Below are 16,087 nucleotides of genomic sequence, written 5' to 3' on the forward strand. Positions count from 1 at the left end.
CTGTTGATGACACAGGTAATGAGTTTAGAAGGTTAGTAATGTAGCTTGAGTATCCTTAGTATCCCTTAATTATCTAGTATAGAGTGATTATTCGTTAATGTAGTCCCCTTTTTATAAAACCTTTTAAACCATCTTTAATTAGCATCACTTAATATGGAACAGGCTCCTTTCTCCATTAGAATAACATTTGTTTGAAAACCACCACTGTGCCGGGCGCGGTGGCTCAAGCCTGTAATCCCAGCACTTTGGGAGGCCGAGACGGGCGGATCACAAGGTCAGGAGATCGAGACCATCCTGGCTAACATGGTGAAACCCCGTCTCTACTAAAAAAATACAAAAAACTAGCCGGGCGAGGTGGTGGACGCCTGTAGTCCCAGCTACTCGGGAGGCTGAGGCAGGAGAATGGCGTGAACCCGGGAGGTGGAGCTTGCAGTGAGCCGAGATCCAGCCACTGCACTCCAGCTTGGGTGACAGAGCAAGACTCCGTCTCAAAAAAAAAAAAAAAAAAAAAAAAAAAAAGAAAACCACCACTGTTATCTCTTCTAGCTTCACCATAAATATTTTATAATTTGGCAAACAAAATTATTATGACCATAGTTTTTTATAATCAAACAACATCTTTTCTTTCTTAATATATATACAATAGAATGAAGAACAATTTTTTCCCATTATACTGTCTTAGATCAATGTCTGTGACTTAATAACATTGAACATCTAGTTATTCCCAAACTGCTAAAAAGTTATTAATACTAATGATAAAATTTTAGCATACCATTGTCTTAAACTCTGACTGAAGGCCTTTTTAAAAAAATTATTTTTAAGGGCCAGGCACAGTGGCTCACGCCTGTAATCACAGCATTTTGGGAGGCCAAAGCAGGTGGATCACCTCAGGTCAGGAGTTCGAGACCAGCCTGGCCAACATGGTGAAACCCCATCTCCACTAAAAATGCAAAAAAAATTAGCCAGGCATGGTGGTGGGCACCTGTAATACCAGCTACTCGGGAGGCTGAGGCAGGAGAATCGTTTGACTTGGGAGTCAGAAGTTGCAGTGAGCCAAGATCACGCCACTGCACTCCAGCCTGGGCAACAAGCACAAAACTCCATCTTCAAAAAATATATATATATATTAGGAGCATTGGAGGAAACCCTTGAAATGTTTCCACTGTAACATTTACTGGACCCACGAACCTCAAATTGACAGAAAGGCCATAGTGAAAATAAACCTGATTCACTATTGCCTGGTACTATTGTCAGATATAGTTATAAATGAAGTCAGTTTTATGAAAGTTAAATGAAGATTAGGAAAAATAATGATGCTTATTTACTAGACAGGAAAAAAATTAATATGGATTTTTTCGGTAGCTGTTTCTTTAAAAAGATGTTAACCACCCTCATGTTTTCACATTCAGGTATCCTTAGTCTGTTGGAGCATGGAGAAGAGTACACATTTTCTCTACCTTGTGCATATGCTCGGTCAATTTTGACTGTTCCTTGGGTAGAACTGGGTGGCAAAGTCAGTGTCAACTGTGCAAAAACTGGATATTCAGCCAGCATCACTTTTCATACCAAGCCATTTTATGGTGGCAAACTGCATCGGTAAGCACATTTTAATGATATCTCGTTCTTATTCTTCCATTTTGATTTTGTATTACAACTCCTTATTCTTTTTCTGCTCTGTTTTATGTGAAGTTGGATTTGTATTCATGTGTATTTCTTGTTTAAAATATTTCATCTTTTAAGGCATTCTGAATATCATGCTCTATTTTTAAAAGTAGCAACATTAAGATATCTACTCTTAAAAATTTTCCAGATGAAGTAACTAGTGAGCTTTACAATAGAATTTCTAACAAATGAACTTGTAGTCTCTGGCCCAATTCTGCCTTTAAGGGATACAGATTTGGATCTGGACCTCAGTGAAGGCAGCTATAGCTACAAGTTAGGGTGGAAATATATCTAATCTTGAAGAATGGTTCAGGAAGCACAATGATTAAAGCCAGTGTATGTGTTTCAGTAGATGCTTAGGTGGAAGCAACTTGCAGTGATACATTTCCAGATCCAGCACTTCTTATTTTCAATGATACTGATGTATTTCTTTTTTTGTCATTTGTTTTTTTGAGACAGAGTCTCACTCTGTCGCCTAGGCTGGAGTGCAGTGGCACGATCTTGGCTCCTTGCAACCACCTCCTGGGTTCAAGCAATTTTTGTGCCTCAGCCTCCCAAGTAGCTGTGATTATAGGCATGTGCCACCATGCCTGGCTACTTTTTGTATTTTTAATTGAGATGGGCTTTCACCATGTTGGCCAGGCTGGTCTCGAACTCCTGGCCTCCCGTGATCTGCCTGCCTCAACCTTCCAAAGTGCTGGGAGCCACCACACCCGGGTAATATTTGTATTTCTTAGTCACTTGTGATTTTTTAGTCATGGGTGGATCACCTGAGGTCAGGAGTTCGAGACCAGCCTAGCCAAAATGGCGAGACGCCGTCTCTACTAAAAATACAAAATTAGCTGGGTATGGTGGTGCATGCCTGTAATCCCAGCTAGTCAGGTGGCTAGTCTGGAGGATTGCTTGAATCCAGTAGGCAGAGGTTGCAGTGAGCTGAGGTTGCGCCACTGTACTTCAGCCAGGGTGACGAGTGAAACTCCATCTCAAAAAAAAAAAAAAAAAATTGACCGGGTGTGGTGGAAGGTGCCTGTGATGCCACAGGAGGCTGAGGCAGGAGAATTGCTTGAACCTGGGAGGCAGAGGTTGCAATGAGCCGTGATCGTGCCACTGTGCTCCAGCGTGGGTGACAGAACAGGACTCTGTCTTTAAAAAAAAAAAAAAAAAGGGAATTCTTTTTTTTTTTTTTTTTTTTTTTTTTTGAGATGGAGTCTCGGTCTGTCGCCCAGGCTGGAGTGCAGTGGCCGGATCTCAGCTCACTGCAAGCTCCGCCTCCCGGGTTCACGCCATTCTCCTGCCTCAGCCTCCCGAGTAGCTGGGACTACAGGCGCCCGCCGCCTCGCCCGGCTAGTTTTTTGTATTTTTTAGTAGAGATGGGGTTTCACTGGGTTAGCCAGGATGGTCTCGATCTCCTGACCTCGTGATCCGCCGGTCTCGGCCTCCCAAAGTGCTGGGATTACAGGCTTGAGCCACTGCGCCCGGCCTCTTTTTTTTTTTTTTTTTTTTTTAAGAGACAGGATCTCCCTATGTTGCTCAGGCTGGTTTTGAACTTCTGGGCTCAAGCAATCCTTGGCTTCCCAAAGAGTCAAGATTACAGGCGTGAGCCACCATGCTCAGCCAAATTTCTTATTCTTGACACCTTTTCTTCTTTGTGCTTACAGATTATTATAACTAAGGTCTTCTCCATGTCTTTATTTAATGCTCATGCCTCCTTCCTCAAACATAGCCTAGTTTTTTTTAACTGCTCTCTGCAGTTGGGACAGACACATTATCTGCTGTCTGCATTTGGTATAAATATATTATATTCTACCTGTCTTCCCTTACTCCCTCATTTTCCACATCTATCTCTGATGCAGCCAAGTGAGCCTACTTAACTATTCCCCATTATCATGTCCACCTTCTGTTCCCATTTTCCACACTCACTTTAGGGTGCCTATATATATAGTGCGTGGTGTAATATCATAAAGATTTTAGGATATGTAGATGTGTGTGTGTGTGTGTGTGTGTGTGTGTATATATATATATGTATATACACATTATAACTTTTCTGCATACTAGAGATACAGAGAAATAAAAATAAAAACTAACTTTGCCTGCAAGAAGCTTTCAGTCTGAGATTATAATCCAGGATACTATTTTTGGAAAGCATTTGTAAGGCTTTTAGGAAAAACTTGTACATAATAGTTAAAAATAAAGTCTGTCATAATACCATAAAGATGGGTAAGGACAATGGTACTGTGAAGCTAGGATTAGATGATTACTATAGCTAAAAAATCAATTTTTAGTTTTGATTCGTCTGTTAAAGCAAATAAAGAAACATGATGCTTAACATACTTCCCAGTGTCTGATAAAGGAAGCATATCACTTTTTCAAGATAAACTATTTTCCTGGCACTAAATTCTAAAGGGATTTGTTGCATGTGTCCTTACATAGTGACATCGAGTAACATAATAGACAGTATCTTCTTCAGTAGCTCTCCATAAAATGTAATTACGCTTCATGTGAATTTTTTATATACCATCAGTGAAACCCAAAGCTAACTTTCAGTCAATAAAATATTTTCTATTTGAAGCTAAGTTAACATAACCAGTGGTTTTCTGGTATCTCAGGGAGCTCTTAGAGACAGGATCTAGGAAATCTAAAAGGCTGACTTGTCAAGTTTTTAAAAAAGCGAGAAAGCATATGTTTTACTATTTATCAATTTTCACCTTAGAGATGAATGGGACAACAATGTAAGATTTAGCTCTTTGCTAACTATCTTAAGGGCAGCATATTCTGTATTCTATGTCATTTATTGATACAAGATGTACATACTTGAGATATTGTAGATTTGGTCAAGAAACCTTTTTTTTCTTTGAAAGTAAAATTTTAATTGCGTTCTCACCTGCATATAGGGCCATCTCATCTCCATAAGCCTGAGTTGTGGAGAGAGGCAAAGTTTTTATCAAGGAGAACATTCTGATCCGCTCAAATCCTAGGCAAGTGCTTTGTTGAAATCTTAGATTTCTGTGTTAGAAATATTTTTTATCTTTAAGACAGCCTTTCAATTGCCTCAGTCATAAAGGATCCAGAATTTGACTTAGATTTGGAGAACTTGCCTGATGGTTAAGATATCAGCACCTAGATAGTAACCACAAGAAGCCAGTACCTTAACCTGTTAAAGGGAATTGTTTAATATCTTATTTTTGAATATTTAAGTTTGGTTTTGGCAACATTTATATAACTGTTTTTTATAGGATATAATTAACCATTTGGTAAAATTGCTTCTAAAAACCATTCTTGACCAGGCACGGTAGCTCACGCCTGTAATCCCAACACTTTGGGAGGCTGTGGCTCATGCCTGTAATCTTAGTACTTTGGGAGGCCGAGTCGGGTGGATCACCTGAGGTCAGGAGTTCAAGACCAGCCTGGGCAACATGGAGAAACCCTGTCTCTACTAAAAATACAGACATTAGCTGGGCGTGGTGGCATGCACCTGTAATCCCAGCTACTTAGGAGGCTGAGGCATGAGAATTGCTTGAACCCGGGAGGTGGAGGTTGCAGTGAGCTGAGATTACGCCACTGCACTCCAGCCTGGGTGACAGAGGGAGACTGTCTCAAAAAAAAAAAAAAAAAATCTTACTAGCCCCATGAGGGAAAGGTATTAGTTTTATAGATGAGAAAATTGAGACTCTTTAAGACCTTCAACAGAACTGATCTATCTGATTCAATAACCATTTCCTTTCTACTCTTACCAGACAGCTTTTAAAGAATTATCAAGTATTTCAGAATTTCCCTAAGATTAAGAATCACTTTTGGCTAGGCATGGTGGCTCACGCCTGTAATCCCAGCACTTTGAGAGGCTGAGATGGGTGGATCACCTGAGGTTGGGAGTTCAAGACCAGCCTGACCAACATGGAGAAACCCCGTCTCTACAAAAATACAAAATTAGCGGAGCGTGGTGGCACAGGCCTATAATCCCAGCTACTTGGGAGGCTGGGGCAGAAGAATAGCTGGAATAGTGGAGGTTGCCGTGAGCTGAGATTGTGCCAAGCCGAGATCACACCATTGCACTCTACAAGAAGGGAACTGCGTCTCAAAAAAAAAAAAAAAAAAGAATCGCTTTCCATAACCTAACTTATTTTGCCTTGTGTTAATCATTGGCATAACTTTTTAAATATACCTTTCTTATGGTAGTTTGGTACAAGCTTTTACTTCCTAAATTCCAAATTCCTAAGCTCCGCCTTTGTATCTTCTGTTTATGCAGGAAGTCTGTTTCTTCATGCTGCTGCATGTAAGCAGAATGACAAATTTGAATTGGAGCAGAATTTTATTTCTTTGGGTTATTTTCTCAATTTCCCTTTGTACTATAAAATGTTTCTCTGAAGTACCTAATTTTTTATTTGTATATCATAGCTACAAAATAATGGTAATGTCAGACCTCAGGTCAAGTTGGTTTAAGGAAATTTGTACCTAGAAGTGTTGGGAAGAACCGGACTTTGGAGTCCTTTAGACATGTATTCAAATCCTGACTCTATTATTTTACTAACTACAAGATTTGGGGGCCGGGTACAGTGGCTCATGCCTCTAATCCCAGCACTTTGGGAAGCTGAGGTGGGAGGATCGCTTGAACCCAGGAGTTTAATACCAGCCTGGGCAACGTAGTGAGACCCATTTTCTTCAAGAATAAAAATTAAAAAGTTAGCTGAGCATGATGGCACATGCCTGTAGTTCCAGCTGCTCAGGAGGTTGAGGCAGATGGATGGCTTGATCCTAAGTGGTCAAGGCTGCAGTAAGCCATGATTTCACCACTGAAGTCCAGCCTGGGTGACATAGCAGGACTGTCCAAAACAAATAATGAGAGAGAGAGAGAGAGATTTGGGGCACCTTACCTAAATTTTTGAGCCTTAGTTTCTTCATCTACAGAAATGGGATAGTCACAAGGCTTGGCAAATAATTTATGTAAAATGCCCAGCATATTTTAAATGTTCAAAAAATGTTAACTCCCCCTCCACGCACACACTGGCATCCTCTTGTGTATGTATGCTTTTGCTCACTCTTATTCTATGTAGTGATAATATAATTGAGGTTTTGTTTTCTCATTCATTAATTCAGGCAATAAACTCACTGTTTATCAGGCACTCTGCTAAGTGCTAAATGGGGCTATAGAGATGAGACCCATTCCATGCCTGTTAAAGAGATTACAGTCTTGGCAAGGGGCAAGGATGGCAAACCAATAATAATATTACTGTGTGATCAGTTCCCTAAGGACTGTATGCATGGAAGTAAAGAGCTCAAGCCTTTAGTGACACCTGGTTTTGTAAATTAAATTTTATTGGAACACAGTCATGCACATTCATGTACTTGTTTCTGTCTGCTTTCATGCTAGAGTGACAAAGTTTAGTAGTTTCGATAGAGACGGTCTGGCCTGAGAATCCTGAGACAGTTACTTTCTGGTCCTTTACGGAAGAAGTGTGCTGGTTACCCTAGACTGTTGTGAAGAATTGTTATAAGCAAAGTGATGAGGCCTTCTTCCTCCTTGTGCTCCTTTGCAAGTTCCTCATGGCCTGCCTGTAGTATATGTGATTCGTGTCCCCTGCCCCACTTGTCTTCGCGCTGCTTTTGCTGTGTAGCTGCTCTAAACAATACGGACCCTGTAATAGCCAGCAGTCATGAACAGGTCCCTAAGATTGTCCATTGGAAAGCCTTATGAGAGATAAAAGTAACTTGAGAGATGTGCGATGGTAGTAAAAGAAAGATCAAGTGAGGAGCTGATTATCTTAGAATGGTGTATGTGGATGGGAAATAGACTAGATAAATGTTCAGTGTTACTTCCTCATATCCTGTTTGATAGAGATACATTTTCAAGGAAGGGAAGGATGTTGGCAAGTGGGATCAGAGAGGAAGCATACAATGACATCACAAAAAACATTCACGCTGGCAAGAAACCAGGGCAGTTATTTAAGTGTGTATGCTTTGAGACATAACCCAGGGTTCCCATTCCTGCTGTAATCAAGTTGACTGATAGTCATGGTGTTCTTTGTGTCCAGTGAGCTACAACTATACAACTACTCTTTTTTTTTTTTTTTTTTTTGAGACAGAGCCATCCTCTGTCACCCAGACTGGAGTGCAGTGGTGTAATCTTGGCTCACTGCAACCTCTGCCTCCCGGGTTCAAGCAATTCTCATGCCTCAGCCTCCTGAGTAGCTGAGATTACAGGCCTGTGCCACTACGTGCAGCTTTTTTTTTTGTATTTTTAGTAGATAAAATTACTCTTAATCTTGATTGTGAATGTTTGATTTGCTCTTAGATTCCAGAGATCTGGCTTATAAATAATTTGCATATTGGGCTCCTTACACCTCTGCCTTGAGCTGAGTTCACAGACCGCTTGCTTAAAACTGAAACTGGATTCCCTGAATTCCACTTTGTCCTTCTTGTTCCCTTAGCTTATGCCGGACGAATGCTACTTGGGATTCCTGAACTGTCACTCGAACCTCTAGACTTTGGTCTTTGGATTTCCTTTTGAATCTAGATAAGCCACATTCTCTGATACACTGATTAGACCCTAACTTTTGCCTATCATTCCCTAAGTTCTGAACCTCTATCTGATCTGACCCTGTTGTTATCTGTGTCCTAGAGTGAACATAAAATACTTCACTAAAAATAACTACATTCCAAGCACGGTGGCTCACACCTGTAATCCCAGCACTTTGGGAGGCCGAGGCACACGGATCCCCTGAGGTCAGAGTTCAAGACCAGCCTGGCCAACATGGTGAAACCCCGTCTCTACTAAAAATACAAAAATTTGCCGGGCATGGTGATGCATACCTGTAATCCCAGCTACTCCAGCTAGGTGGGAGGCTGAAGCAGGAGAATCACTTTAACCCAGGAGGCGGAGGTTACAGTGAGCCAAGATCACACCACTGCACTCCAGCCTAGGCAACAGAGCGAGACTCTGTCTCAAAAAAAAAAATAATAATAATAATTACACCTGTTCCTATTCCTAGCCTGTTCCTATTGATGTATTTGTGCTGCATCAATACAGCTATCTGTTGATAAACAGCCATATATATAGCTATTTTATATATATGGCTGTGGTGACTCTTCATTAAACTTCAATAGCAGTAATGTTTAAGGTCTCTCTGAGTTCTGTGGTGATAATGATAGTTTTTGTAGACCAGTGCTCTTTTAATTTTTCTCTTTTGGCAAGAGCATTTTAAACATTTTAATGTATTCTTTTATATTTTTCTACCTCTTATTGGTTTGTGTGGTTTCTAAATTTAAAATTAGGCTTAATGTAGTTTAATATAGGATGGATGTATCCAGAACTTCCAATGTAGGGATGCCAAATATTTTAATAAGTAGAATTAACTAGTAAAAAATAGTTAAATAGATTGTCATGTTGTAACATTTTTAGACTGTAATAAATAAAATATTGATATTTTTCATATTTCTATTTAGTTTTAGTATTATAGTTTTGTTTGTAGCAAACATTTTAAAGATAACATTTGGACATTAATGATAATGAAGTCTCTGATTTGACTCCTGGCATTTTTTCTAAAGACTAAAATTGATATTGAACAAATTATGAAGGAAGCTGTCATAGGACATACAAAGAATCTAACTTTGGCTCTGACATATTGAAGTGAGGTATATAACTAATTTCAACAGGATTCACAGGCTGTGTTCTTGGGTTTCAGATCTAAGAAACAAACATGGTATCACTTATTAGAGTGTATCTTTCTTTTCTATCTGCTTCTAGGGTTACAGCTGAAGTAAAGCACAACATCACCAACACTGTGGTATGCAAAGTGCAAGGGGAATGGAATAGTGTTCTTGAGTTCACATATAGCAATGGAGAAACAAAGTATGTGGACTTGACTAAATTGACAGTGACGAAGAAAAGAGTGAGACCTCTGGAGAAGCAGGATCCGTTTGAATCCCGGTATGTCATCCTTGCATCTATCCAGGAAAGAGTCAGATGCTCTGAATCTTAATCTAAGCCTTTTCACTAACTGGTGACCTTGGCCAAGTCACTTCACCACTTTGCATCAGCTTTGTAAATTGAAAGCATTAGTCTGATATGATGTTAAACCCTTTGCCAGCTGTGAGATTCTTTGATATACAGTCACATTTTAGTAAAAACCAAACATTGTAAGTGGAGCAAAAATATTAAAAACATTTACCGTGAAAGAATTACTGTGTGTATCTTAAAAACTTTATCATAAAAATTTTTGTTAAATTATTAACAAAAAGGTACCCCAATACAAAAACTGGGCAAAGGATGTAAAGAGGTGGTGCATAAATATAGGAACGTCTTAAATGGTCAACCAAGGAAATGAAAAATTGTTTAGGGTAGTTAGAATTCAGAGGTACAAATTAAACAATAAGACAAATTAGTTTTTACAATAATAACTCTTTGGGGAAAAGGTGTGAGCAAATGGGCATTTTCATGCTGTTGATTGGACGTTAAACCAGTACAATCTTCGTAGAGGATATTTTGGCAGTAGGCGTCATAGACCTTGAAAAATAAAGTGGATCTATATGTGTTAATAAGGTATAGCTTCCAAAATGTGTTGACAGTGGTTGCTTCTGGAAAAGAGTACTGGGATCTGGAATAGGAAAGAGACTTAATTTTTATAAGATTCCTATTTGTACTGTTTAAATTTTATGTCATGAGGGATTACTACTCTATCAATTAAAAATAGAAAAAAATATATATACAGGGAACCACTAAACATCTTACATTAAGATCACATAAATGGAACCAAACAATTTCTAACTAGGTGTGAAAGGTATTAAATGTCCACAATCAAACATTCAGAGTGGGTCAAAAAATACAGCAATAATGATTTTTTAAAGAATTCTTATAGGGATTTATCCTAAGGAGAGGGTATCAAAGTTTGCTTTGCAGACCCCTGCTGGGTCCTTGAGACCTTCTCAGGGCATCTGCAAGTTCACAATTTTTTTTATAATAGTACTAAGATGTTATTTACCATTTTTCACTCTGTGGGTTCTTATGATGGTGCAAAAGGAATGCTGTGGGTAGCACTGGTGGGCCTTAGGACTAATTTAGGCAGTGGCACCAAATGTCACAAGCAGTCATTATATTCTTCACTGCCATGTACTTGCATGCTACCTTCTCTTAAGATGTCCTTGAAAAACCAATACAAATTGTTAGTTTTTTAAAATTGGGACTACAGAGTACATGTCTTTTTTTTTTTTTTTTCTTTTTTTGAGACAGGGTCTCACTCTGTCACCCAGGCTGGAGTGTGGTCGGGTAATCTCGGCTCACTGCAGCCTCAACCTCCTGGGTTCAAGCGATCCTCCTGCCTCAGCCTCCTGAGTAGCTGGGACTGCAGGCATCAATCACCACTCCTGGCTAATTTTTTGTATTTTTAGTAGAGACAGGATTTCACCGTGTTGGCCAGGCTGGTCGTGAACATCTGACCTCAAGTGATCTTCCCATCTCATCCTCCCAAAGTGCTGGGATTACAGGCGTGAGCCACCATGCCTAGCCACCATTAGCCACCAAGACTAATACTAATCTTATTAGTATTCTGTATGACAAATCAGGAATATGAATAAGCATTTGTGCTGGCTACTGAAGAAATATAGTCGTTATCTGAAGGAAGAGCACTTGTATAATTATTTGAGTCACAAGCAGAACTACTTTGTTCATGAAATACGATGTTTACTTAAAAGAATGATAAACTATGGTTATTCTAATTTCAATGTTAGGTAGACATTTTTCTTGTAAATGAAAGACGTGAATGACACTTCAAGAAAAACAATTTGACGGTATGTTACTAATAATAAAATTTGAGCTTCAAGGCAAAATTAGAATTTTAGAAAATTTTATTTGCCACCATGAACTGAAAAACTTCCCAATTCGTTTTCTGGTGAACTTGGCGCTGATATTATTTAATATGATTTTTAAAAATATTGTATAATATGTCAGCATCTGGAAGATCTGCATAACTCAATGAACCAGTATTTTTCAGATAACTAATGCATGATATTACAGAATCATGCATGGATAAATTATCCATTCAGGATGCACATTAGACCAGTGGATTTCCATATAAATCATTTGAAAAAACAATTGACATTCTTTAATTTTCCACATTGCAACTAGGCTTTTTAAAATTACCACTTGTCGAGTTTTGAAACATATGAAAGAATCGAATTATTTGAAAAATATGTTAAGATATTCTTCTCTTTTCAAACTGTATCTGTGTGAGGCCAGATTTTTTTTTTTTTTTTTTTAAGATGGAATCTCATTCTGTCACCCAAGTTGGAGTGCAGTGGCATGATCTCGCCTCACTGCAACCTCTGCCTTCTGGGCTCAAGCGATTCTCGTGCCTCAGCCTCCCAAGTAGCTGGGATTACAGGTGCGCACCACCACGCTCAGCTGACTTTTTTGTACTTTTAGTAGAGATGGGGTTTCCCCATGTTGGTCAGGCTGGTCTTGAACTCCTGACCTCAGGTGATCTGCCCACCTCAGCCTCCCAAAGTGCTGGAATTACATGTGTGAGCCACCATGCCTGGCCCAGATTTTTCCTATATATACTTTAAAGCAGTATATCACCACAGACTGAATGTATGGGCAGATAAAGAGATGCTTCTGGGCCAGTGTGGTGACTCACGCCTATAAACCCAGCATGTTGGGAGGCCAAGGCGGGTGTGTCACTTGAGGTCAGGAGTTTAAGACCAACCTGGCCAGCATGGTGAAACCCCATCTCTACTAAAAATACAAAAATCAGCCTGGCGTCTCTACTAAAAATACAAAAATCAGCCAGGCGTCTCTACTTAAAATACAAAAATCAGCTGGGTGTCTCTACTAAAAATACAAAATTCACTCGGGTGTGGTGGCATGTACCTGTAGTTCCGGCTACTTGGGAGGCTGAGGCATGAGAATTGCTTGAACCCAGGAGGTGGAGGTTGCAGTGAACCAAGATTGCGCCACTGCACTCCAGCCTGGGTGACAGAGCCAGACTCTGTCTCAGAAAAAAAAAAAAAAAAAAGAGATGCTTCTGAATATTATTTGCTAAAATTTTGTAATGAATTTTATAGTTTCTATATACATGAGGGATATTGCTCTGTTTTCTTTAGGGGAAGGTTTTGAATTACAAATTACATATGTTTAACATATAGCACTGTTAAGGTTTTCTGTTTCTTCAGTGAGCTTTGGTAGTTTTTCAAGGAGTTGGTTCATTTCAGCTAATGTGTCAAATTTATTGTCATGTAGTTCTTAATATTACCTGATTTTTTAATCTGTGTAGGATCTGTAGTGATGTCCCCATACTTATTCCTTATATTTGTAATACCTTTTTTCTCATCAGTGTGACTAAGTTTATTAATTTTATGCAAAGAACCAGGTATGGGCTTCACTGATTTAGTCTGTTTGTGTTTTCTTTCTCACTGAATGTTGCTCTTTTATAAAATTTCGTTTTTTCTCCTTATATTGTAAATCATTTGCTTTTTTTTTTTTTTCCCCTAATTTCTTACAATAGAAGCTTAGGTCAGGGGTCAGCAAACTTTTTTGTAAAAGGCCAGTCAATTAATATTTTAGCCTTAGTGGATCAAATAGCCCCTGCCACAGCTACTCAACTCTGCCCTTGTAGCATGAAACATCCATAGACAATAAGTCAATGGTGAGACACTGTTATGTTGCAATAAAAATTTATTTACAAAAATGGGCTGTGGGCCATAGTTTGATCCCTGGTTTAGCTCATCAATTTTTTTTTTTTCTAAATGTTTAATGCTATAGATTTTCCTCTGAGGACTGCTTTATTTCTCTCCAATGACTTTTTATGTGTTTTCATTTCAAAGTATTTTCTGATTTCTTTTGCGGGTTTTATTTTTTAACTCATGAACTTATTTCCAAAGTGTTGATAATTTCTAAATGTTTAGAGATTTTCCAGCCATCTTTCCATTATTTATTTCTAACTTAGTTTCATTTTGGTCAAAAATATACTTTGTATGATTTTAATTCTTTAAATTTATTTAGATTTAATGACTCTGAATATGTTCTGTCTTGGTAAATGTTTCTTTTTTTCATATTTTTTTTTTTGGAGGCAAAGTAGTGTCTCACTCTGTTGCCCAGGCTGGAGTGCGGTGGTGCAGTCTCGGCTCACTGCAACCTCCATTTCCCTGGTTCAAGCAATTCTCATGCCTCAGTCTCCCGAGTAGCTGGGACTATAAGCATGCACCACCACACGCAGCTAATTTTTTAATATTTTTAGTAGGGATGGGGTTTCACCATGTTGGCCAAGCTGGTCTCGAACTCAACCTCAAGTAATCCACTCACGTCGGCCTCCCAAAGTGCTAGAATTATTCATGAGCCACCGAGCCTGGCCTTGGTAAATGTTTCATGTGCAACTTGACACGAATGTGTATTCTTGAGCCTCAGAGTTTGAGGCTAGCCTGGGTAACATGGCAAAACTCTCTCTCTCCACAAAAAATATAAAAATTAGCTGGATGTGGTGGCATGTGCCTGTAATCCCAGCTACTCAGGAGGCTGAGGTGAGTGTGTTCTATAAGTGTCAGGTCAAATGAGTTGACAGTATTTTTCTAGTCTTCTGTAGTCTTACAGATTTTCTGTGCATTTATTCTATCAGTTGAGTTTAGTTATTGAAATTGGTTATTAAAATTACCAATTACAATTGAATATTTCACTTTGTAGTTCTGCAAGTTGTTACTTCATTTTATTAGAAGTTTTGTTATTAGGGCAGGCATTTATCTTTAGGATTGTTATGTCTTGATTTTTTTTGTTTTAATGTCTTTATTATTTGTGGAGAATTCCTTATAAATTCATTTTTATGTTTGAGCCATCTGATATGTGTATCAGAAATGTGTTAGGAAACCTTTTGGAGCCATTAAGATACATATGTAGCCTTAAGGCTTTGAACTATAAGACCTGTGGCATACCATCCAGCACTTGGGAGGCTGAGGTGGGCGGGTCATTTGAGGTCAGGCGTTCGAGACCAGCCTGGCCAACATGGTGAAACCCTGTCTGTACTCAAAATACAAAAATTAGCTGGGCATGGTGGTGCATGCCTATAGTCCCAGCTACTCAAGAAAGGCAGGAGAATTGCTTGAGTCCAGGAGGCAGAGGTTGCAGTGAGCTGAGATGGTGACACTGTGCACTCCAACCTGGGTGATGGTGAGACCCTGTCTCAAAAAAAGAAAAAAGAAAAGAGAACAGAAGAGAAAGAGGGAGGTGGGGAGGAAGGGCAGAAAGGGAGGAAGAAAGAAAGGAAAAAAGAAAAAACAAAGATGTTTAGTAACTTTCTTGAGTAGTACAGTTATTACCATAAATCAGTTTTAGAGTATTTTCATCCTAACGTAAGATCCCTCATGTTCATTTACAGTTAATCCCCATTACCCCCAGCCCAGAGAACCGCTAACTTTCTGTCTCTATAAATTTGCCTTTTCTGGATATTTCATATAAATCATACAATGTGTGATCTCTTATGCCTGGCTTATTTCCTTAGTATAACGTTTTTGAGGTTCATCCATGAAGTATTAATTGCATGTATCAGTGGTTCATTGCTTTTTATTGCTGAATAGTATTTCAGTGTATGGATATATCACATTTTGCCTATCCATTTACCAGCTGATGGGCATTTCCAGTTGGGGGCAATGATGAATAATACTGCTGTGGAAATTCTCCTACAAATCTTCGTGTGGATATTTATTTTCATTTTTCTTGGGTAAATACCCAAGAGTGGAATTGCTGGGTTGTATGGTAGTTTTATGTTTAACTTCTTACATCTTTTTTCACATATATATCTAGTTGTCCCAGCACCATTTGTTCAACAAACAGTTCTTTCCCTAAAGAATTGTGGCAGTTTTGTTTTTTTTTTTTGCTTGAGATTTGTTAAGCTTCCCTCTCCCTGTGTGTGGCCTAGAAACACTCTGGACAGCGAGTTAGAGGACTCATAGGACTCCCCTCGTTTGTTTCCTTTCTCAAGGATCACTGCCCTGCACTGCCTTTTGCTCAGTATCTGAAAACCACTATTTTACTATATAGTAACCACTATTTTACTATACTCAGTATCTGAAAACCACTATTTTACTATATATTGCCTGTTTCCTGGTTGATGAAGGCAGGAAAATAAATGTGTTCCCCATTATTTCATCATGTCCAGAAGCACAGTTGGTCTTGCTTACATTTCAACTTTGAAAATTTACTTCTCTTTTTACTTGTTAATTTCTAAGTTTTCTAAAAACAAAAATCCTCCTTTTATAACCTGGAAAAATAAAAATTATTTTTAATTTAAAAAGAAGCAGAAGGAGCAGCATCCCAGACATAACCATCAGCAGCATAGTATCATTATTCTTGGAATTCATGAGCATGACATTGTAGATGTGATTTAGGAAATGTTATTTTATAAAATTACTGTAATTTTGAGGGTATTGATACTATTTAATTATCTCTTTT

At 38.7% G+C, this 16,087-nt stretch overlaps 1 protein-coding gene across 3 annotated transcripts in view; it reads left to right on the plus strand.

The window, feature by feature from the left end:
* The window catches only part of OSBPL11 (oxysterol binding protein like 11), a 74,740-nt gene that overhangs the window by 55,786 nt on the left and 2,867 nt on the right, over nucleotides 1-16,087 (plus strand). For all 3 annotated transcript variants that reach the window (XR_012431618.1, XM_005547923.4, XM_045385533.2), the window contains 2 exons: nucleotides 1,410-1,596; nucleotides 9,401-9,583. Coding sequence is in view for 2 of the 3 variants with exons in the window: in XM_005547923.4 (XP_005547980.3) it covers nucleotides 1,410-1,596; nucleotides 9,401-9,583 (370 nt within the window). In the remaining variant the exon portion in view is untranslated. The remainder of the gene's footprint in view (nucleotides 1-1,409; nucleotides 1,597-9,400; nucleotides 9,584-16,087) is intronic.

Source organism: Macaca fascicularis, chromosome 2, assembly GCF_037993035.2.
Source record: "Macaca fascicularis isolate 582-1 chromosome 2, T2T-MFA8v1.1".
Classification (NCBI taxonomy): Eukaryota; Metazoa; Chordata; class Mammalia; order Primates; family Cercopithecidae; genus Macaca; species Macaca fascicularis.